Source organism: Brachyistius frenatus, unplaced genomic scaffold (genome assembly GCF_029030835.1).
Source record: "Brachyistius frenatus isolate BFR_SWC_R1_liver_20210118 unplaced genomic scaffold, ASM2903083v1 Contig_40, whole genome shotgun sequence".
NCBI lineage: Eukaryota > Metazoa > Chordata > Actinopteri > Embiotocidae > Brachyistius > Brachyistius frenatus.
In genome coordinates, this window is record NW_027210639.1 from 2,230,001 (window position 1) to 2,254,924 (window position 24,924).

The 24,924-nt window shown below is 41.6% G+C and overlaps 1 protein-coding gene across 1 annotated transcript in view; it reads left to right on the forward strand.

Moving 5' to 3' along the window:
- Positions 1-24,924, forward strand: part of LOC138622960 (furin-like protease kpc-1) — a 185,976-nt gene that overhangs the window by 147,971 nt on the left and 13,081 nt on the right. The window contains exons 14-17 of the mRNA XM_069702155.1: positions 4,079-4,189; positions 4,554-4,647; positions 7,950-8,135; positions 20,592-20,715. Of these exons, the coding sequence (XP_069558256.1) occupies positions 4,079-4,189; positions 4,554-4,647; positions 7,950-8,135; positions 20,592-20,715 (515 nt within the window). The remainder of the gene's footprint in view (positions 1-4,078; positions 4,190-4,553; positions 4,648-7,949; positions 8,136-20,591; positions 20,716-24,924) is intronic.

Sequence of the window (24,924 nt, forward strand, 5' to 3'; positions counted from 1 at the left end):
AAGTCTATTTGTTATTTCATTTAAATCCTAATGTTAATGAAATTAGTGCATTATGATATAACCGTAACCAACCACGCTGGGATTGACCAAAGGGCTAATGCAGTGTTTTATGCTCCTGATAAACATTTAATTAAGCAGCACAAAAGGAGGATAGCGAAATCAGAGAAAACAAAAGAAAATCCAGTTTGTGTTGGCTGCTGCAGTCATGTGTCACCTTCATCAAGTGTTTATTGTTTTCTCTCTTTGTTCATTTTTCATTAGTACATGCCCAGATGTGATGGAGAGATGCGTGAAGCTGACCGGGTGTCTGCTGTGTTGTCATCAGGATAACTAAGGCAAGCCCACCAATCATGCGTTGGAGCTGCTGCAGCATTCCTGGCCACTTAATTAGAAGTTGTTGGTACCACAGAAGGTGTCACCAACCTTTTCAGGCACTGAACAGATGGTGTCCCCTTTTTTTGAGGTCCTGCCAATGCCCACTCTGTGGCTCCTGGGAAAATGACCTAACTCACAGGCAGCTGCTTAGTGCGGCTTGAGTGATTCTTTACAGCCACTTCTATTGGGGGGACTTAGCAGGACGTACCACTGCAAACAAGGGGTGAGACTGCCGTAGCTCAGTCCCTGGGTAGCTGCAAAAATCTGTTTTGGTTGCAGCATACCAGTTGTTAACGCTGTGTTTTCAATGCCATGTGCAAAGACGAAGCCAAGACCTCGACCCTGGAGATCCCGACGTCTCAGTGCTAGTCGGGTGTGCGTGCACCTTCCTCTGCTTTTGGCAGATGGTGTGAATATCAACAGAGAAAGGACCTGGGAAGGCCCGCAGAACAAAAAGTGAAAAGGGTTCCTCGACAGTTACAAAGAGGCCCCATGGAGAGGTGGGGGGGAGTGGCCTCCATCCTAATGGATAAAAAGGAGGAGGGAGAAAGAGTTTGCGAGGGCATTTGCCGTCGAGGAGTAAAAGTGGATGGAGAAAATGCGAAGGCCGCAGACTCGATGTGTGAGAAGGCGGGGGGTCGGGGGGTTTAACATGCTTCGTGCTGCGTGGACAGAAGATCGGCTGTCACTCTGTAGTTGGCTTGGCTCAACCTCCCTCCGACCACGCAGGAGGTGGAGGAAGAACAAGTTGAAAATTGGATGACTGTGTTTTCTGACTAATTACTTGATAGGCATTAGATTATGTGGGTTTTTATCCCAAAGACTTTTGCAGTGTTTCTAAAAATCGCAACACATTCTTTAAAGAAACTGTCCCAAAACACCATAAACTTTAAATCCTGATTTGCACACATTTCAATTTGGAGAAATCCCACGACCACTCAGAAGGTGTGCTACCGTTTAAATTCTTTCCTTGTGTTGATGAGATGGCGAAAGAGGCCGGGGAGTCTTCTTGAAAAGCGCCTCAGCTCAGGGGTGCTGTTTCATTGACACGGCAGGGGACATAAAAGCTGTCATTTTCATCATGTTGTATCGTGGGTTAACCTGTTTCCTGCGGCTTTCTCCATCAGATATACGTATGTCTGTGTGTGTTTATGGCCGTGCAGTGACGGCGGGCCTGATCGATCTGCGGGAGTTACAGGATTTAATAGGTGCACGGCTCCCACTGAGGGGTACGGGGTGGGGAGGGCATATTTAATCACTGAAAGGGAGCAGGGTGGCACGTCCCGGTCACAAACCGTTTGTTTTATTAGAAGTCGGGGTATCAGTTTTCCCCACACTGTGAAATATCTTGGGTGATCTATTATTATTGCTGGTGTTTCAGTTATATTTGTCCATTTTGTCAGCAGCCGAACATAACAGTGACACTAATGCATCCAAATGTATTCATAAGTGAAAGAAATAATCTTGTTTCTGAATCTTGAACATTATTTACAGTAATGGTGAAGAATTTTTTTATTGAAAATACCAAACCTTCTTTTGGTCATTTCTTAATTTAGGGATTTGTTAGTTAGAGCTTGTTAGTCAGTTGCTCTTGTTGGTGATGTTGCTGATAAATCTGCCACTGAGCAATGAAACTGGAAAGTTGTGCGTGCCTCATTCCTAAAAGCAGTCTTTAAACTGAAAGGGGGTAAAGAAAGTGGTAACATACAAACAAAAGAGCTGTGATGCTAACAAGGCTAACCTGTTGACCTGAATCTTTTTTCTTTTTTTTTAATGAAATTCAACAGAGGTTGTTTTATTAGCTGTTTCCCTGAAAGTGAGTGAATTCATTTAAATGAACTCTTCATCAACACAGTGGGGATGCCGAGGCCGAGGCACAGCGTTAGCCGGGTAAATACATTCAACTTCTCATTCCCAGGAGTTAACAACAGCACCGTATTACTATTGTTTAAATTGCATTTGGTGTGATTAAAGACAAAATGCAATAATAACTTCCCAGAGTTGTAAAATCCTGTCTTAGAGCTTTATAAACTGATGTTTAGTGTTTTGTCGTGTAATAAGTCTTGAGACTCATGGATGTGTTACTCCAATCAGCCTCAGTGCTACCTGAAAGCACACGTGCTCGCACTGTTTTAATACAGTAACGGTAACACAATTTCTGTCTTTAATGTCATAGTTCAAATTAAATGTCAACCAGGTCTTTAATATAAGCCCTCTGAGTTCACACATTGTCTTTTGTTTTTTGTCGTTACAAAAAATATATTTTAGTAGCAACATAGAAATAGTTTCCATGCATCTTTAAATATGTACAAGGGAGCATTCAGGATCACAGTTCCTAGTCATCGGTCTCTTTTTTGGCGACTTCTAACAGACATTGATTACTAAATAAAAGCTATTTCAACCTTCAATCGTATAGCAGAAGCACATTTGGATCTTATTAAGGTCCATGTGAGTTAATGACTCCACAATCACCAGCCTGGTCCTCTGCACTGAGCTGTTGTCAGCTGTGTTTTGCTGCAACTCTTCAGCTTTCTCAAACCCCCCAAGTGACCTTGAACTTCTGCAGCACACCTCAACCCCAGACACCCGTCTGCCTAATGCTATTATGCCGGGCCCTACATGCTAAAAGTCATTGGTGGTGATCGTGGCTGATTAGATTGTGTCCATTGATTGCGCAGCGTGCTGTTAGGACGGGGACGGTGCAGGCTGCAACTCCTGCTTCTCCTCCTCAGACACACTGACAGGCTGAGACGGAGGAGATGGAGCCCCATGCAGGGCAGCAGATTGAGTTATTGATCAGCTCTCTCCTTTCTCCTGTCTCTGTCTCTCTCTCTGCTGCTCCGAGAGACCCCGTCATCAGGATAATGAATTTCACTTATTGCAGATTAACGGCATAAGGTCTGTATGGTAATAATGGCAGAAATTAGCTCTTCGTCACCCCCTCTGAATTTCCAAGAAGGAGGGGCGATGAAGGTTGTTATGGGCCCGTTACTCAGTCTGACGACTATGATTTTAACTAAAGAGACCTGAATGAGAGCGAGTGCATGAAAATGAAAGATTTGAGGGAGAATTAAGGAGAGACTTATGAGGACTGTGATTTCAGCATCACTGAAGCAGCGGACGAGAGTTCTGATGCAAGAAGTTCAGGTTTGATGGAGGAGAGTGAAGGAGAATTTAGAGAGGGAAAGAATACTGAGTAGCGGGCTGCTCTGCGGAAAAGAGAGGCAAAGAGGAAAGATGAGAGGGGATGATTCAAAAGAGATGAGCGGTAAAGTGGAGAAGAGAGTGTGATAGGCAGTGGTCATACAGTCACCAGGCAGTGACGCCGCTTAAGGGTCGGCCATTGTGTCTCCAGCACCAAGATTGGGGTGGTAAAGAATGAATAATGAGGCTTGATTACAGTCCGTGAGATGGCACATTGTTCAGAATCAATCCTCCAGGCAATTACAGGCGGCACAAACAGCAGCCCTCAGCCTCAGCCCGGACAGAGCGGGAAGTGATTGTGTCAGAGGACAACATCATCTTCGTCAATGACTTGTTGCGTCCTCATGTCGGAGCCATTAGCACTCCTGCAGCACATTCAGCTCCCCACATAAAAAGCCTCCGATTCACATATGTGTGAGGATATAAGGACAACACAACGCTTCCGCTTATAACACACGCAAACACGCATATTAGACTGCATCGTCTCTGTTTGTTGCAGGTACGGCTTTGGATTGTTGGATGCAGGGCTGATGGTGCAGCAGGCCGCACACCTCCGCACTGCTGCTCCACAGAGGAAGTGCACACAAAAAGTCACACTTCATCCCAACAGGTGAGAAAACCTTTAGTTTTATCGACTACATATTTTTAACCACTCTAGCAGTTCTATTCTCACTGCGACTTCTGTTTTATCTATCGATCTATCGATCTATATAGTTGGACAGATAAATCGATACACACACACAAATGCACACAAACACAGACACGTACACCGGTCTTCATTTCTTTTCTTCAGTTTTTCCCAATTGTCTCCCTTTTTCAGCTCCAAGAAAACAGCTTGCATCAAGAATCTTTATCTTATCTTTATCTATCCTGTCACTGCTTTATATATATGAATATTCAAAGTGTATGAGTGTGTTATAACCATGGGAGGTTTGGCTCTTGACTAATAGGAACAATGTATTTTTATTGGTCAGAGTCTTTTCTTCAGGAGGCGGAGTCAGCATGAACATCCAATCAGAGGCCTGCCAAGGGAGGGCGAACGAGATCAACACTCTGGAGCACGTCCAGGTTAGGTGGACGTTTTCAAACAACATTTTATTGCATAAAGTAACGGTGCAAATGTAGTTTTTTAGGTCATCTCTATATGGGGCAACATTTTGGAGTTTTCTGAGCTTTCATATTTGATTAGGTGGTTTATATAAAATTGTATGACAATTTGGTAAATACAACTTTTTACAGTTTTTGGTGAAGTTTAATATCACTGTCCGCTCATTAAGAAGCTACAGCCATAAACCAGTCAGCTTATCTTAGCTTAGCATAAAGAGTTCCTGCCTCCGGTGAACACACTAAGAAGTAACTGCTCTTGGCTGAGAAAGAGTTCATGTTTTATTTCAGATGAAATAAATGGTATGTGAAGGGTGAATTAGTGATCTCAATCGGGCTGGCAGATATATTGTGTTGCCTTTAGACAGAAGCAGGCTAGCTCGTCCTCCCTTCTTCCCGCCTTTATCCTTAGCTAAGCTAACCAGCTGCTGCTCCATCTTAACACGATAATAATAATAATAATAATAATAATAATACGAAGATGAGATTAGTATGATTCTTCTCATTCAACATTCAGCAAGGAAGTGAAGAAGCTCGTTTCCCAAAATGTTGAACGAGTTCTTTAAAACACAAAAACACTGTCCCTTTATTGCCGTCGTGCTGTAAATCTGCTCTTCCTGCCTCTCCGTGTTCCCGTTGGTCCCGACAAGATACAAATCAAGCAGGAGTGAATTCAGAACTTAACTTCTGCCAACAAGCAGGGAAGCTTGAAGATGTCATACAAATTGTTTTCGGGTTTCTGTGTCATGTTCTTTCTCTGAGAATAGAAGAGATGAAACAAGTCATACCGTGATGTGTTGGCACTGTCATTTGCAGAAAATGGCATTACTAGGTTTTCTTAAGTTCAGGCACATATATGCAAATGTGTTTATGTTTGATTGTGTCAGCAGGCATACGTACTGTACGTGTGTGTTTGTGCACATTTGAGTTTGTGCGAGTTGTGTATGTTTGTGAGTGTGTGTACTTGTGAAGTAGCGAGGAGAGAGGAGAGAGGAGAGAGAGTGTGTCAGCATGTAAATTGAAAAGGCTTCATCTTTGCGGCTCTGCTCCCTGGCAGAAAGCGTGGGTCAGGCCATCGCTGCGAGGTGTGATTGATGGACGTGTTGCCGTGGTAACACGCCGTAAACAGGAGCGGGCTGTCAGTCTTTTTGCAGCTTGGCGGCTCTCTCTGCAATGTGCCATTGTCACACCAGATGTGCTGCTTGTGATGAACAGGGACAGGGAGGGTGTTTACTGGGTGCTGCTGCCGGCGGTTGTGTGTGTGTGTGTGTGTGTGTGTGTGTGGGGGGGGGGGGGGTCCGGCCTATTTAAATCATTTAGCTAATATTCCCCTTAACCATTTTTCTTAGTGTCTTTTCTTTCTTCTACTCTCTACTTCTGCTTTTCTTTGTCTTCTTCTTTGGGAGGCTCCGGACAGATCGTTGGCCTGTCCATCTTTGTGGCACAGACAATATCTCAGACAATACTGAGTGGACTTGGATTTAAACACAGTGCATCTTGTTCTGTTTCAAAATGACTCTCGTCGGCCTCATCAGGAGGGAACGACGTTGTTTGTTCATCCATAGCAGTCCTACACTTTTTTAATGTGTACTGATTGAACTGAAGAGGCTCTGCTTCACATTTAAAGGAAATAATCAACATCTAAAGAAGTATGGATGTTCACTTTTTTTTTGCAGAGATTGAGATGAAAAGCTTGACGTCTACGTGGTGTCTGTCTGTTAAATGTGCCGCGAGGAGATGGTTAGTGTTGCATTAAGACTGGAAACAGTTTATCTGGCTTGGTCCGAGCGTAGCAGAATCTGCTTACCAGCACCTCTGAAGCTCACTAATTAACACGAAATCTCGTATTTATTTAAACGGCACAAAAACTGAAGTGCAAAAACAAGTTTGTGGTTTAGTGGGGATGTGTAAATGGGACTGTTTCTTACTTCTTTAGTAATCTCGTCAACAAAAGGTTGTCAAGACAGAAGTAGAAACTCAAATTCAAAGCGCCTCACAAATACATGACATTTTACTGTTGAGCCTTAATACAGTTAAAGAGTTAAATATGAGATATAACATCCTAATTAGCCAAGCTTTATGCTAAGCTAGGCTAACTACCTCCTGGGGACGTTTAACGTACATCAGATTGATCTTGTCATGTAACTCAGCAAGTAAACAAAAAGGCATATTTATATAAAATGTATTATATATATAACGTTCAACTAGTGTTTCAAGGTGGAAATAGAGAAAGCAAGCAGCAAAACTGAGAAGTCAGTGATACTGGTGCTGTTTTCAGATCGTCCTGTCACACTTGATAAACAGCCAACGGGTGTTCGAGCAAAGACCAGCTGAGAGATCACATGTTATCAATGGAAGACCACGTGTTATCAATGGAAGATCACATGTTATCAATGGAAGATCACATGTGTTATCAATGGAAGATCATGTGTTATCAATGGAAGATCACATGTGTTATCAATGGAAGATCATGTGTTATCAATGGAAGATCACATGTGTTATCAATGGAAGATCACGTGTTATCAATGGAAGACCACGTGTTATCAATGGAAGATCACGTGTTATCAATGGAAGATCACGTGTTATCAATGGAAGATCACGTGTTATCAATGGAAGATCACGTGTTATCAATGGAAGATCACGTGTTATCAATGGAAGATCACGTGTTATCAATGGACGATCACGTGTTATCAATGGAAGATCACGTGTTATCAATGGAAGATCACGTGTTATCAATGGAAGATCACGTGTTATCAATGGAAGATCACGTGTTATCAATGGACGATCACGTGTTATCAATGGAAGATCACGTGTTATCAATGGACGATCACGTGTTATCAATGGACGATCACGTGTTATCAATGGAAGATCACGTGTTATCAATGGAAGATCACGTGTTATCAATGGAAGATCACATGTTATCAATGGAAGATCACATGTTATCAATGGAAGATCACGTGTTATCAATGGACGATCACGTGTTATCAATGGAAGATCACGTGTTATCAATGGAAGATCACGTGTTATCAATGGAAGATCACATGTTATCAATGGAAGATCACACGTTATCAATGGAAGATCACGTGTTATCAATGGAAGATCACGTGTTATCAATGGAAGATCACATGTTTATATGTTGCTCTGCCTCTGTCCACCCACTCCCTCTGTGTTTTCTCTCTTCCTCTGCCCCTCCAGCAATTTCTTTGTTCACACCTCCCTCCATTTTTTTGTATTTTTTTAATTTCTCGACACCTGTCTCTCCCCAGGTGAGAGTGAGCGTCAGCGCCGTGTGTCGCGGTGACCTCTCCGTGAGCCTGGAGTCTCCAGGCGGCACCGTGTCACTGCTGTTGGATAAGCGGCCCAACGACGCCTCCACTGCTGGCCTGAAGAACTGGACCCTGATGACGGTGCACTGCTGGGGCGAGCAGCCGCGAGGCCGCTGGACCCTCCAGGTGAGAGAAAAGCTGCTGCCATCAGTCCTGCAGCTTTTCATGTCTAATATTTTATTTCCAGCCACAGTGGCTAATTTTCAAACGTGGCATGCTGAACTAAGCAGATGAATAATTAACACGTGTCACTATATTAGCATTGCCATTGTAAGCATGTTGGCCTACTGCCTCGCAGAGCTGCTGGCACGGCTGCAGACTCTTATTGGTCTATTCTGAGTTTAGTTCAACTTCCTGGTTACTTTCAACTCCTAAACGTAGCTCAGCTTCGTTGTTTTGCCTGTATTTGAATGCTCTTGATACGACATTGAATCCAGTGACGAAGTCCTCTGTTACTATCTGTCAAGTGACAACGAGCTAAGATAACAAAATGTTGCAAAAAAATAAATAAAAATCTTCACCTAGCTTTTGTGCTAATTTTCACATTCTCTGCTGAGAACCTTATTTCACATACCTCATGATATAGAAATGATTTGCTCCGCTTCACATTGTCCTCTTCCAGTAGCTGCGTTGTATAGAAGTTTAAAAATAGCTCGGCCCGGCACGGCTCAGCTCAGCTCGGTTCAGTTCATTTTGCAATAGCAATGTGAATCATCCTCTACTTTCATCTCTGAGCTTCAGCCAAGCATGGCAATCTTCATTTTCCTCCCGCACTCTTCGTTTCCTTTTTTTTTTTTTTTTTCCCCTCATAGATGTGTTGATGTTTGATATGGAGGAAGGAGCTAAAATGGAAGGGAAATTAAGACTGGAAGGTTAAGTAACCTTGGCCGGGTTTGACAGACACAACACTGCCGACATCTGATTAGAATCCATACTCACAGACTGCAGCGCGCTGAGGTCATTTACTGTATATATGTGTGGGTGGTAGCAGTGGGGGGGGAGGGGGGGGTCCCATGTCTGTGTGTGTGTGTGTGTGTGTGTGTGTGTGTGTGTGTGTGTGTGTGTGTGTGTGTGTGTGTGTGTGTGTGTGTGTGTGTGTGTGTGTGTGTGTGTGTGTGTGTGTGTGTGTGTGCGTGTGTGCAAATAGGCTTCAGTCCTTGTAAACAGTTGGAGGTTTATAGAGAGAAAGCTGTGAAGATGAAAGACACCCACCTCCTGTCCTCCATCACCTACCTCTTCCTGCAAACTCACACGCATACAAACACACACAAACACACACACAAACACACACACACACACACACACACACACGCACACACACGCACACACACGCACACACTCCTTCTCTGCCTCTACCTCTCCGTCTCCGCGTCTCTCCTACGTCCTCATACAGATTTACTGTCCCCTCTGTGACCAATTACCAGGACCCAGTGTGTCGCTGAGACGGGGAGGAAGCACCGTGAAGTCGAGCCACATAACGGCGCCGCTGCTCATTACCGGAGGGCCGAGACGAGTCACCGCGATGCTCGCAACACGAATTAACGCTCGCATCTGACGTGCCACATGCCGTAGCACGCCGCTAATCAGCACATACACACACACCCACACGCTGATTGGTTTTACGCTGGTTGTCAGCTCCGCCGTAGCTCAGAGAGAGACGTGTACACGCACCGTCACAAATACGGGCCACTGAAAATAAGATGGAGCGATACGGCACTTGAAGTTAACACGGGGAGGAACACGGAGACAAAAAGGACACACGCGTCTGAAAATGAACTTGCCGCAATGTTCAATACGTGCTAACACGCTTTTGAATTACATGCGTTAAAATGTGTTTCAAAACTGAGCAGATATTAATGATTAAATATCAGTTTAATCTACTAATTCTACGTTGTTATTTAATGGTTTTGGACATTTTCCGTGCAGCTATAAAAACAATTGCCTTTGACATGCAGCTGTGACAATTAAATTTCACAATGATACGTGGAGAGAGACGGAGGACAGTCAGGGCTACTAGAAATGAGAGCTATAAGTGAAGGGTAAACTATAAAATGGAGGCCCTGGGAAGAGACTTTAACTGGACTATCTGCTGGATCAGTGTTTAAAAACTCTGGAGAGTCTATATTGATTCGTCATGATGACAGTTGTCAAAGAGCGCTGTGGTTCTGCTGGAATAAAGCGGGACTGAAGTGAAAAGGGAGCAAGTGTTATGGCTCGAGGCTCAGCTGACCTTCCAGCTGTGAAGGAGACGGACCGCAGGCTGGAAATACTCTCTCTCTCTCTCTCTCTCTCTCTCTCTCTCTCTCGCTCCCACGTGACCTAACTTGTAGTCATGTGACTCTGGTGGTTATACATGTGTGTACTGTTCACACCAAGGTGAGGTCAAACCAAGAGGCAACCTCTTCACAGAAAAATGGTATTAATGCAGAAGTGCCCAAAACTAGCCTGTACAAAAAAAACATTTACGGTCTCTCTAGCTAATTTCCTCATTCACGATAACTATAGAAGGAAAGAAGTTTAATATAACTTATTATATATTACCTAGAATATTGACTCAGCTAGATCTTTACAGACGGAGACTCTCCTCGGTGCTGATTGCAGTAATCACGCTTCAGTCAAACTGTCTCAGCTCCACCTGTGCGCAACGTCTTTACCCATATTTGGATTAGCAGGAAGACGGGTGGAGTCTGGCCCTTGCCACGATGGGTCAGCGCCATGAGCTTCAAAACGGCTCTTCTCGTATATATATATATATATATGAATTGACTATTTTTGTTGAGTTCAAAGAATACCTTAACTTTAAAGTTCCCAAGAAGGTGAAAACCAAAAGATCAGGAATGTATGACCTGAACAAATAACAGAAATTATACAAATATAAACACAAATATTTGATTTTGTGAGTTTAAATTCTTAAAATTACAGTCAGGGAGTTTACATCTTCTCTAAACCGTGGGTCAGTCAAATCCCTCATTTTGACGGTATGTACCAGTATCATGTGTTTGGTGTGAGAAAAGCAACACTGTGTGTCATGTGTTTGTTGATGGGGGAAGATGTGGATCCTGCAGTAGTGTTACGGTTTATTAGGGTGTTGATGTTTTCTCAGACAGAGTGCAGATCATCTTTCTGTCCAAGCTTTCACACAAAGGTTTTTATTCAATACGGAGACCAACCTCACTGTCTTTTTTTTTTTAGGAGATGTCCGTTTCTATAAAAACAAATATTATATTATTAATAGTTGTTGATGTAAAAAAAAAAAATTAGTTTGTAACTTAGCGATGTGACTTTTCGACAGTATATCAAAGTTTCTAAATGAGATCTGCCATTGTGATCGGTGTTTATATTATTTATATTTCCAGCTTGAGGTGGAGGCAGAAATCAGAATAATGGATATCTTAAAACCTGAACCAAATATAGCAAAAACTCACTGCATTATGAGATGCCAACAGAAGAAAGAGAAAAATATGTCTCTTTGTAGTTTTGGTGAACCAACCCTTTTAGTGTGTGCGTGTGCAAATGCAGTAACAACTCTTCTATTTGGTAACTATGAGTGGCAGCATTTTTCTTTCATTCTGCTTTATAACACAATAGGTTTTCAAAGAATTAGATGGAGGGGTGTCATTACTGTGCTCCACTTTCACTGAAACCTCGTCCCACAGACACACAAACACACACCAGAAATATAAACACACATACATTACTCTCACTTCCACCGTGTGTGTGTGTGTGTGTGTGTGTGTGTGTGTGTGTGTGTGTGTGTGTGTGTGTGTGTGTGTGTGTGTGTGTGTGTGTGTGTGTGTGTGTGTGTGTGTGTGTGTGTGTGTGTGTGTGTGTGTGTGTGTGTGTGTGTGTGTGTCTCAGCGGTCTTTGAGCAGAGACATCTCAGATTCCCAGAGGACTTTGAGACTCAAGCTGACTGCGACTAGTGCTGCTGTAGGAATATAATGGCACTATTTAGCCTGCAGCACTGTGGACACACACACACACACACACAAACAGCCATCTTTACTGGCTGTGACTGACAGATCATATATTTACCATCATCATCCCTGGTGCTTCTTCAGGAGTCTCTTTCCTCTTGTCTCCTAACAGATTACACAAACCAAACACACACAGTGACAAACTGATAATAGAATAACCTGCAGATAATGCATTGAGCACGCAGTCCGACAACCCAGTTGGGAAATAAATGATGTAACGCCACTGTTTTCCACCACAAGTTGTTGAATATGGTCCAGTCTGTGTTGTTAATAATAATAATAATAAAATACCAGAAATGCTACGATATGGTGCCTTAAAGGGATACATTTTTGGAGGCTTTATCATATTCAAAAACTCATGAAAGTTGATGCACACATTGTCTCCCGGAGAAAAATTTTGTATTCTAGTAGAGTTGCGAGTGGGCGTGGCCAAATGGCCTCCTGGCGCCCCCTAAAAAGATGCCCCGGCGGCTACATTTACCGACATGCACGAAATTCAGTGGACATGTATCACACCTAGACATACAAAAAAGTTACATTGCACCGTTACGTCACCTCGACAGGAAGTCCACCATTTAGAATTTACTCGCCATTTTTGGCGATTCGCACATGTTGTACTTTAACGAACTCCTCCTAGGGATTTTGTTGGACTGACTTGATATTGAATAAGTTCACTCTTAACATGTTTGGGATTAAGTTATCAAAAGAATTTGTTTTTGTCGATCGGTGTGCCCGTGGCAGCCAAAAAGTGACCCAAAAGTCATGCTATAGCATGTCGTTCAAAAAATGACTTATGATTTTTTTCTTAAGTCATGACAAATGATCGAACCCCCAACCTTCTAGCTGAGAGGCAGCAGTGCTAACCACTGCACCATTTATCTTCCCAGGAGTTAGACAGCATTGTAACAAATCTTTGGCTCACTGCAATTTATAACTCCACCGTCCATAAATATTCATTCAAATGCGACCAAAATTGCCGCAGACATTCTTTGGATAGTAGATATACGTGTTTTCAAAGGGGTCTGCAGTGATATTAAATATCTTCCTGTAATGTGTAGTGTATGCAAATTTCTCCAAATATTTCAACTTCACTAAAAGTTAAATTTGGAATTAAAAGTTATCAAAACATTTTCGTCGATCGGTGAGCCCATGGCATGGCGGCGAAATCCCTCTAAGGGTAAGCCGTTCGGGTTTGTACATGCAGTCATACTAATCCCAAACCAAAGGTCAACAACAATACGAAACTCAAACAAAAACAAAAATCCCCCAAAAGCGACATGCTGTAGTATGACTTTTTTTTTCATGTTTTGGACGACATGCTATAGTATGACACAGTGGTGGAGTGCTTAGAGCCATTGCCTCACAGTGAGAAGTAACTTGAGGCATGCATGTCAGTTCAGAAAAAGGTCATATTCCAAAAAGTAATAAAAAAGTTTTTTTTTAAGTATGACTTTGTATTGTCATCCAAAATATGAAATAATAGTCATACTGTAGCATGTCCTCAAAAGGACAAAAGAAAGTCACAGCATCACAGGCACAATGGTGCAGTAGTTACTGCTGGTACCGCTCAGTCAGAACGTCATTGGTTTGATTCCTGCTTGAGTCATGCATGTCAAGTCCAAAAAATGTCATGTTATCTGAAATATTTAAAAAAAACTCATACAATAGCATGTAATTGAAAACTGGAAAAAAAAATGAATTTCCAACTTACAGTTTATGACTTTTTTTATTCATATTTTGCACGACATGCTATAGTATAATTTTGTTTTTTATATTTTGGACAACATGCTATATTATGACTTTTTTTCACGTTTTGGACGACATATGACTTATTTTTCATATTTCAGACGACATTAAATTATTCCTGGACCCACTGGCTCCCCGATGTGCAGCATGCGAGGGCCCGCATATCACTGCTTGCAGTTTTAATTCCATTTATAATTAGATATTAGGCCTCAAAAAGCCTCTATGTCTGTTTGATTGACAGGCCTGAGGTGCCTTCATATTTCCACTATAGGTGGGTAGGGTTATTGTTCTCGGGGCCCCAGTCAGATTCACCTCTCATTCCTCCCTACCATGACAAAATATGGCCACCTCTGGCTCCAAAAAAACAAGATGGCAACAGCTGAAATGCTGAACTCGAAGCTTCAAAATGGATAGATATAGAATAGATCACAAACCAGTGGGTAAGGTCATGGTAGGTTGCTGCTTGCTGAGGACACAATAGTGGCCACCTCAACCAGAAACCAGACTGCACCCCAGGCATGTCAAACAAACCAGACCCACCACCAAACACACCGCTCTTTAAGGGCTAATATCTAATTAATTATGGAATTATTATCAGCTTGACCACCAGAACACTGATCAGAACGAGTGACTCTAAAGTAGTGATGTAGTACGCTGTAGCATCCCTCAAGACTCTTCTCACTGGCTGCACTTTTCAGAACCAGAGTTCAAATTAGTTTTCATATACAGAGTATAAAACAGGAATGCAGCCATCAATAATCCACCTGTGGTCTCCTGACTGTGACGAGTCAAAAAGTCTGCCAGAGGTCGGCCAAGGTCTGTTGCAAAACTAATGCTGTTACCTTACTGTTTCAAAAAGTTAAGTGTGCGAGAGGAACTTTGTTATTTAGCTTTATTATCTATTTGAAATTCAAACTGAAACTGATACAACACAGAAATTAGTCAAATGTGGGGGCGGGAGGGGGTGGTGGTGGTGTACATCTCCAAGACACAATCTCTTACTTTAAGGAGTCACGTTAGTTTTTATTTTCAAATGTCGCTGCATTACTTGTGAAAGTAACAATATGATGTGATAATAAGAGAGAAAAGTTGCTCTGACCTCAGGTAAACCAGTGTAAGAACATCTCACTTTACTGTAACAGCCTCAAACTCTCACACAGTATCAAGTTTGGCAGACACACTGTCAAAGCCTAGAGTGGAAACACAAATCACATGCACATCCAAACAAACACGTACTTTCACCCACAAACACACCACACACACACATGCACGCACGCACACACACACACACACACACACACACACACACACACACACACACACACACACACACACACACACACACACACACACACACACAAACAAACTCACTCTGGCCCAAGGTGGATTTCTAGAGGTGCATATATTTGCATATATCTGCATGTTTAATGAGTTTTGGGAGATCAAGCGATCCAAGCGGCCCTTTGTGGGTATTTCTTTCTTTTATTGTGTGTGAGTGTGAGAGGGAGGATGTAGGTTTTGGGGGGATGGGGGTTTCCATGTAAATATCACCCACTGTGTGTTGGCACCCATTACAGATGGTCGGGGGCGAGGGGGGTACAGGATACCTATTTCTGTTTATCTGCGTGCTTTGTGTGAGACTGGGACGCAAAGACTGTGACTCTGTGTGTGCTACCGTGTGTGTGTGTGTGTGTGTGTGTGTGTGTGTGTGTGTGTGTGTGTGTGTGTGTGTGTGTGTGTGTGTGTGTGTGTGTGTGTGTGTGTGTGTGTGTGTGTGTGTGTGTGTGTGTGTGTGTGTGTGTGTGTGTGCGTGCGTGCGTGCGTGAGTACTTTGCACTGGAGGTGTTTCTATGTGTCACTGACTATGTGGGCATTCTTGTGTATGTGCTTTGTCTGTGCTTGTTGCAGTGTTCGTTTGAGTAATTGTGTGTGTGTGTGTGTGTGTGTGTGTGTGTGTGTGTGTGTGTGTGTGTGTGTGTGTGTGTGTGTGTGTGTGTGTGTGTGTGTGTGTGTGTGTGTGTGTGTGTGTGTGTGTGTGTGTGTGTGTGTCCCAGCATGCAGCGAGGCTATGATGGCCCTGTTTTGGATGATTGATGTGTTGGAGGGAGCAGCGAGGAGCCCAGGTTGGGCCAGAGCCTCAGTCTGACACACTGCTGCTTCCCCGCTGCTTTACATATGTAGACGCAGCAAGACTCCTCCTCCCCTCCCACCTGACACTGCCTCACTCACACACACTCGCAGGTTCCTTTTTTTATGGGGGAGTTTTATTTTGAAGCGTCTGTTTATTCCTTGAGAGTAGACTGAGTCCTGTGCTGATGTTTAGCAACTTCCTGTTTCACATTTTACACCTGATAGGCACCTCGTTCAACCACAGACTGAACTGTTGGGTATTAAATACAAAAGTATTTACATTTTTATATTAATAAGTTTCACCACTGTCTTGCCTCACAGCCATTTCACTTTGTCGTTGAGCTCCAAGTGTAAGACATATCTTTTTGAATCTTTGTTCTAGCAAAATAAAGTATTAGTTTTAGATGTTTAAAAGTCAATCTTTTAGTTTAAGTTTCTAATCTAGTTATTTAGTCAGAAATATTAAAGTATTTATGATTTGTGTTGTATAAAATTGTGGAAAGAAAGAAAATGTGGAACTTTAAACAGGCTTGATAAAGGATTTTAAATAATTGAAATTCAATACCGAATTCAGATTCAATCAAATGTGATAAAAGCATGACCCAGGGAAGTATTTTAATTGGCTTGATGTGATGCACTGAGCAGTTTTAGCAGAATATTTATGATTAACAAAGATGGTGGCGGAACATAAAAGTACCACCTAAAGAACAATAAGTGCTTCTCAATAGAAGATGTCGCTCATTCATTTTCTCTCTCTACGTTTTCTCAGTCATTCCTTGAATTGAACTCACAAGCCCACAAACAGTCCTGATGATCGCTAATCATTTTATTCATGTTGACATTTTCCCCAAAAATGTAAAAATGTTCCACACCAGATCTTGGATGATGAATTGAAATGATTCAAAATGTATAGAAGTGAATGTGAAATCACAGAGCAGCAATGCCTAATTTAGTTGTAAATGAACTTTCCTCTTAAAGTTAACCCGGTGATGTGCTGCCATACACAAGCTGTAGTTTCAAGTCATAGAGGATTGTGGGGGAACCGGGCATCTTCCAGGTGTGCAGCTGTAAACATGTGGAGCAGGGTGACCTGGAAAAGAAACGGTCCTCAGTTCACTTCTGCAGAACAAAGAAAACATGAAGTTGTTATGTCTCTTTGTCTCCATCTAACTGTCTCTCTCTGTCAAGTTCTCGGTCTTCTCCCTCTAAATGTATCACTTCTCTGTTTTTGTGCGTTTCATCTCTCTCTGTCCATCACACTCATCCTCTCCGTCTCTGTTTGCCTATCTCTGTATCGCTACCTCTCCCTGAACTCCTGTCTCATCTCTCTCATCCTCCATCACCAGGTCTCACTTTCCTCTCCCTGCCATCACTAACCCCCCCCCCACCCCACCCCCCCCCCCCTCACCCGCTTTTCTTTCTGCCTCTGTAGTTTCTCTCTCTGGTTTTGAAATCCTTCCCCTCTCTCTCTTCTGTTCCTCTGCTTCTATTAATCCTTTCATTTTTCTTGTCTTTGTCTAAAAGTCAATTTAATTTGTTCCTTACTCTACTGTGGTTTTGTTTTTACTTATAGTTCTCACACTTTATATATTTTTTTTTATAGTAGATTGATATAGTTTTTGTACATTAGCTGCCTTCTTTCTTCTTAAGCTTTGGCATTGATTATCAACTTCAGACCAATTAATTTGGAAGATAAGGTGCACTTATGGTCGACACCAAATATGACAATGTAATATTTTTGTGGGCCATAGAAAATTATACTTTTCATAAAGTTGTGCCACCCAAAAATAATTATTTATGGATTTGAATGGCCCTTGACCGAGGAGAGTAGCTTTATGCATAGCATTTACTTCAGCTTAATTAAAACCAATTTGGCAGCTCAAAATATTTGCCTCATGAGGTTTCCCAGCGACAGCAGCAGGGTTGCAGTTCCTCGGACAACCGTGTCAACCTGGTAGAAAGGCATGCTGGGAGGCTGGGAGGCATGCAAGGCTTATCGATCCACCTGTGATATCCAGCTGCTTGTTTACCAACAACAAATCAATGCAGCGCTCGGCTGGGGGCCGCCATGCCTGGCCTCTGATCCGCTCAGAGCACTCACACATGCAATCTCACACACACACACACACACACACACACACACACACACACACACACACACACACACACACACACACACACACACACACACACACACACACACACACACTGGCACACACACAAAAAGGCCGGCTGAGCAGTCACACAGTAGATGTTTGGAGCTTATATGGAATGACGTCTGTCTTTGAACAGCAATGGAGTGAAGGGGAATTTTTTTTTTGGCACGACATGACAGTCAGGTAAATAGTTTTGAGTCAGCAGAAGATATTACGTTTTATTTTCCAAACTAATTGATCCAAATACTGGAAGTCCCGAGTCAAAACTGAAATACTGATTTGACATGAATTAAAGTTTAACCGAGAGATTCGGACGACTGCAACTGACATGACAGACATTGATTATTTCACTTGAAAGGAGACACCACTCTGCTGCCTTTGTTATACTGCAGCCAGCTTGATGTTGGGAAACAGATGAAAGCAACAATCAACGGCTGGCTGAAAATTAGAAAGCAACTTTTGATATCCAAACTGCTCTGCCAAACACACCTTTCTCTCCTGCTGCTGTCAGATTCAAAACATTTTTATTGTCAGGAAAAAGAAGACCAAATTCTCCGCACAATTTTTATGACATCATTTGTTATCTTTGGGCTTGTTATCTGTGCTGCCAGCATGTTGGTCTATGACGAGTTCTTTACACCCAGCCAGCAGTGATTGGGTTGGTTTGTTTGTGGAGGTTTTTTTTCATATATTTTTTTTATAGAGCAAAGTATAGAATAGAGTTTATCTTAGGCCACATGCACAGCATTTACAGCCTCAAGCAGTTTGTAATGGCTGTACCCTCATGGGTCTTTATAAAAATACAAGAAAACTCAAGATCAAACTCTTATCACGATATTGTCATTGACATTTAAAACCTTTAAAACGTCCTTCAATTTGAGTTTAAAATGATCCCATTTATGATCCGTTCTGAGTGGTTATATAAAGTTAGGAGCCTAACTCAAACATAAAAAGCATTTTATAAAATGTTTTGCACCATATTAAAGATATTTTCAAGTTTTCTTTTTCAACCTTGCTAATCATTAGTCAGCATCCAATTTACTATATTAAGAGTATGATCAGTTAATCAAACACTGTGACCAACCTCACAGGACAAAAATATTTTGTAACTTTTAGTATTAATTTTAAGTTAGTTCAACTTTAAAACACAAGTTCCCCTGATCCCTTAAAAACGTGGGTTAACAAAGCTGAGTGTGATCACTGCGTTCTGAGTTGTCTCATAAATTTGAGGCTATCCTCTGGTTCATTTTACTACCTGTACTGTTAAGCTCTTATTTCGTCTCGCCATCCATGCTGTTTTCTCTGAAAAGTCTAGACTATCCAGATCTTCCATCATTTAATATGAGAATACTTGCAATTTTTTTTTTATATTAGTCTTTATATCAAGGAAAACAAGATTGTGTCCTTAAATTGTTGTGTTTTTACATGTATGTCATCATAAGGTGCTGGCAGTATAAAGATATGTTATATATGATATATAAGATTATCATTTTGTTGTCGAGATTGTCTTCAGAACCATGATGGTGGGATACTCTATTCCTTATCAATTTGAAAAATGATGTTTTTGAAGTCTGAACTGTCTTCATAACATGATCTCTTTATAAATATGTGAGTGGCATCATTACAACGCACCCGTTCTACTCTGTGTTCTATATTTATGCAACGACGATTTCATGAGTAATTCAACCAGGAGTAAACGCTGTGGAGATGGACACAGATCTGTTGATATACGCGACGCCTAACTTACATGAATACTTGGTGAGAAATCCATCCAAGAAGTAGGGATGTGAATTTGGATTCATGGTGTGTCTGTAGGGCTCAAAGGGTTAAAATGTAGAACTAGCTGAAGTGAGTTAACTGAATTTATGAAACCAAGTTCAACAGCCGTGTAAGTTCAAGAGAACGAATTCCTCTTTCACCTTTATCAGGTTCGCATTGTTTTCATTATCATAAAAAGAAACAGCCGTGACTTCTCTTCATAAAACAGGAAGTTTCCATAATAAATGTTTTGTTCAAACTATACAAACAAAAGTCCGCAGAGAGTTTTAATAATGCATCCTGGGAACTATACTCGTTTAGTTTCTCAATAGGTTTATTGAACTCTTCAGTGTACGTTTATTCAGAAGAACTTGTTTATAACTTTTTTTAAGTGACCTAAAAATAAAAACTATAATTTTTGTTCATTTCTGTTTAATTCAACCTAAAAGTTACCATTTACATTAAGTTAAGGTGAAAAGAGTTGATTCTACTTAATTCCAGTACAATGTTTTCCAGTGTCATATCACCTCTGGCAGGTGTTTTACAACACATGCATCTCTCTCACCCCACCATCTACGAAGAATTCTTTACTAAAAGAACTGTTTACATTGCATTACATTACTACATTACGTTACATTTTCTTTTTTTCCCTGGTTGATTACAGCAATAGGAGCTTAGTGAATTATTCTCTACATCATTCACATCACATGAAATAAACTATTTCTTTTCTCTTTCTTTGGATGTGTAATTTTAGTTGTCGTAAGTTTTCCAGATTGATCACTTTTTAATGTCTTTGCTGCTGTGTTTGTTTCCAGGTGATTGACCACAAAGGCACAGTGAGTAGCTGTTCGAGGCCAAGTGAAGAGGAGGCAGCCGGAGCTCTGCTCAGTGTTACACTCATCCTCTACGGCACCTACCACCTACACAGGACCACGCACGGTATGTGAGAGTGTGAACCACTCGCAGTACTTTGAACTCGTGCAAACTGAGGTGAGTATGGAGGCAGGGTTACTAGAGAGGTGTGACGTGCACTGAGCGTGGTGCAAAATACTGAGCTGCAAATTAATCGATGCACAAGCTAATTAAAAAGTAGAAAAGGGAGAAATAAACAAACTAACTGAACTATAAACACTTGAAAAGAGAACTTTAAAATGATGCAATCTTTATTACTAGGAGTTTTTCCACAAGTGCTCCCACCAGCTTTCCAGCTCTGCTTCCTGTGGCTGAAGCACCGAAGTCAGTAGAAGCCAGTCAGCTGACCACAGGGACTGTGATGTGTAATTACAGTGCGACCCCTGGCTGCCCCTCCTCAGTCCCGCCCCCTCCTTCACAGTGTGCCTCAGCTCCTCCGGTGCACACGACCTCACACACACACACACACTCACACACCTCGTTAGCCGCACCGGCACAAAGCCACAGCACTGTCCTCCATGTCCTCCTGTCGGGGGGGTTTAGCATTGTTAAGAGTGTCAGAGGCAAGCTGGGGGAGAGACGCTGAACCATTCCTGTTGATCTCTGTCAAATGGAATATCAGGGAATTTTGATTGATAGTCAGCGACCTTAACAAATGAGCTGTTAACCCCTTAAACCCTATGCTACTTTTTTTTTTAATTTGCACCTGTAAAAACATCCCCAGATTTAATCAATAACACCTACAGAACTGTACGGCCTGAATGAACAACCATGAGCTCCATCCCACTTCCACCCAATTAAAATAGTAAATTATAGAATAAGTAACAGCATTATAACAATAAATCGGTGACACTAATGTTATTGAACCTGTTCTGAAAATGCTCCGCTGCAACTCTACCAAAGTTAATACAACAGAAATGAAGCACAACAAATGCTACGTCCATTTCAATCATAGTTGTACTTCAGCCTCTTCAGTGAATATTCCACACTTCAAAGAATGGAACCAGTTTAATTGTATAACGAATATCGCCTGGTCCCAGTATGTTCAAATTAGAAACATTTTCAGAAGGATTTATTGTACAACATTTTTACTTCTTTTTTGCATTAAATCCTTATTTTAGCCAAACTTTTCTGGAAATGAATCTGCAAGTAAGGAAAGAGGAATGTTTCTAGAGCATGAAAGTACTCCAGCTCAGTGATGGAAACCTGAAAAGTCATGGAAAAGTCATGGAATTTCACCTGAGGGCCACAGTGGGAACCTCCTCTCTCCGTGCGTGTGTGTGCTTGAGAGTGTGTGTGTGTGTGTGTGTGTGTGTGTGTGTGTGTGTGTGTGTGTGTGTGTGTGTGTGTGTGTGTGTGTGTGTGTGTGTGTGTGTGTCTCTTGCTCTGTTGCTCTCTCGTCTCTTTCTGTCAAGATGCTGATCTCTCTGTTGAGAAATCAATGCCCCCCCCTCCTCCTCTCCCTCTCGCTCCATCCATCCATGTATCCCTCCCCATGCTTCTGGATCTAACCCAAGTTCAAGCTGTTAGTCAATCTGCTGTCCACACACACACATGCACACACACACAACTCATTCACAGGTTCTTACAGTGTTGCTATTCCTCAGTTTTATCCCCAGTGACATCATCCTGTCGTAGTGTGGCACACTGTGCTCTGAACGTCGCACAGTCGTGACACTGTGATTGTAATTTCCAGACAAGCTCTTATTACACTATGTACAGAATACATTCGAATACTGGATGGAGATTATTAAAATATATATTAGAGAAATGATTTCCATGTCTGTATGGTAAATGTAAAGCTAAAGCCAGCTGGCTATTCTCTTCTGTTATGAGATTAGAGCATACCTGTATTTAATTGAAAAAAGGTGAATACAAATTAAGAGTTAGTGTGATTTGTTTTTTTTTATTATATTTAAATTAAATAAGTATGTTAATTTTCTGTATTAATTATTATTATATAATTAGAATTTACTTAGTAAGGACAAATCCATTTTCTTTATGATCTCTGCATAGCATTTGATTTTTAGCTCCACGCACTTCTTTCCATTAAATATGGGTGTAGTCGTCCCCTGTCAGATGTAGTCACATTCACAACATGGGCAAAAGTATATGGACAACTGAACAAATGATGTCAGCACCAAAATATTTTGCTCAACTTTTAAACATCTAATTCCAACATGGCTGCTCATGTGCTGCTGTAACAGCCTCCACTCTTTAGGGGAAGGCCTCCTACAAGATGTTGGATCCCAGCAGCAAGGATTTACTCCTGTTCTGCCACAGAAGCATCACTTAAGTTGAACACTGATGTTTTGACGACAAGGCCGAGCTCACATTCAGCATTCCAGTTCATCCTATAACATGTTGGAAGGGGTTGAGGTCAAGGCTGTGTGCAGGGCAGTTCCTCCACACCAAACTGGGAAAACCATGTAATTAACGACTCAGCTTTGTGCCCAGCAATATTGTCGTGTTGAAACAGGGAAGAGCCAAATACAATCTGCTGACACAAATCTGGAAGCATTCTATAGTCTGAAATGTTTGTTGGGGCATTGAGATCTCATTTCATTATTTTACACTTTTCCTTTGATATATTTTCAGTTTTGATCTTCATAAGAATATATTTTTGTTGTTTTGAGTTTCAAAATCCAATATAGTTTTACATCTCTCTACCAAGAACAGGCAGTTTTGCGTTTGTGTCTTTAAAGCGTATTGACATAAATTACCCTCTGTTCTGATTGGTTGACTCTTTTCTGATTGACTCTTGCCCAGGCCAACCACAGCTTTTCTTTGGTCTTGTAGCAACGCCACAGAATGGCTGCTATGTGTTTTCTTCTGCATAAACGGTTGGACAGTAGGCTGTGCTGAGGGCAGACAGATGACATTAGTGAGTTTGTGACATCACAAAGTCCAAATGGCTCAGTTACTGAATACAGGACGTGTGTCTTTCTCCGTAGGCCGAGCGTTTTGACACTTTCTGAAATTATTTCTGTATTAAACTTGCTGAAGAAATGGAAATCTGAAATGACACAGTATGGAACTTTTTTTTAGACCTCAGGGGTGTTACACTAACGATTAAAAACATCCACACCCCATCAAAAGTGTACAATATACAACATATCCGTACACGTGTCCACACTCATCATTCTCTGACAAATTACTGCAGGTTTTCTATCTGCACATTTAAGCATTGAACCTGTGAATGTCAGAGTTTTTGTTCAGCTGGGGAGTCCCTCTCCAGACAGTTTTAGTTTTACTCGTAGATATTCAGTTTTTACGAGCAGTTTAATGAATTCTGCCCTGTTCCAGGTCAACTTTGTGATTATTATATTGTATAAACCACACTCACATCCCACTGAGAGCAGAAATTACCACTGTATACTGATTTTCTCTGACCTCCTGTGTCCTCTGTTAAAAGCTTTACTCCTCTTTACTTCAGTGGACTAAAAAGGGAACACAGTAGCCAGTTTATTAGGCACACTTACAGTGTAATACAACACTTTTGCACTAATGCAAACTGCATAAACCACAGTATCCAAAACCACCATCAAGTTGAATCAAGACGTCAACAAAACCTCGACATCATAATCATCCAGAAAATAAGATTTGTTGCAGGACTGTTATCATAGATTGCATTTATTTTGGCTCAGTATATAAACTGGCAATGCTGAATTAATTGAGAGAAAAATAATTGATTTCTGGGCAGAATAAAACAACAAATATTTACACCATTCAGAGAACAAGAATATCAGGGGCAAGGCAAAATAAAATGTGGGGATTATTGTTGGAAAATGATACCTCCTATTTGGCTCGGTGACATAATGGCAACTGATTGATGAATTTAAGGTGTTTGATTTTATCAAGAAAGTGCAAAACATTCCCAAATCCATTTAATTCCCTTTAACTTCAAATGTAACTACTGATCACAGACAGTTTTATACTTCTTATTTGCATTTCTATACAGCACAGCCTTAAATATTACCCACTGTATTTGCTGCCATGTTGGCTGTACTGTATTGTAGGACCGGTTTGGAAATGTAGTTGTTCTTCCCAGATACAGTAAATAAGCTTTTGACTTAAACTGTTCTCTTCCAACATCCTCGCTGTCTGTTTTATGCCAGTTACACTGCAGATAGCACATAATGAGCGTTACACTCCCGATGTGTAGGATGAAGCCGCAGCTCCAGCAGCTTGTCTTTGTGATCCAGCCTTGTGTCTGTGTGTGTTTGCGTGCGCCTC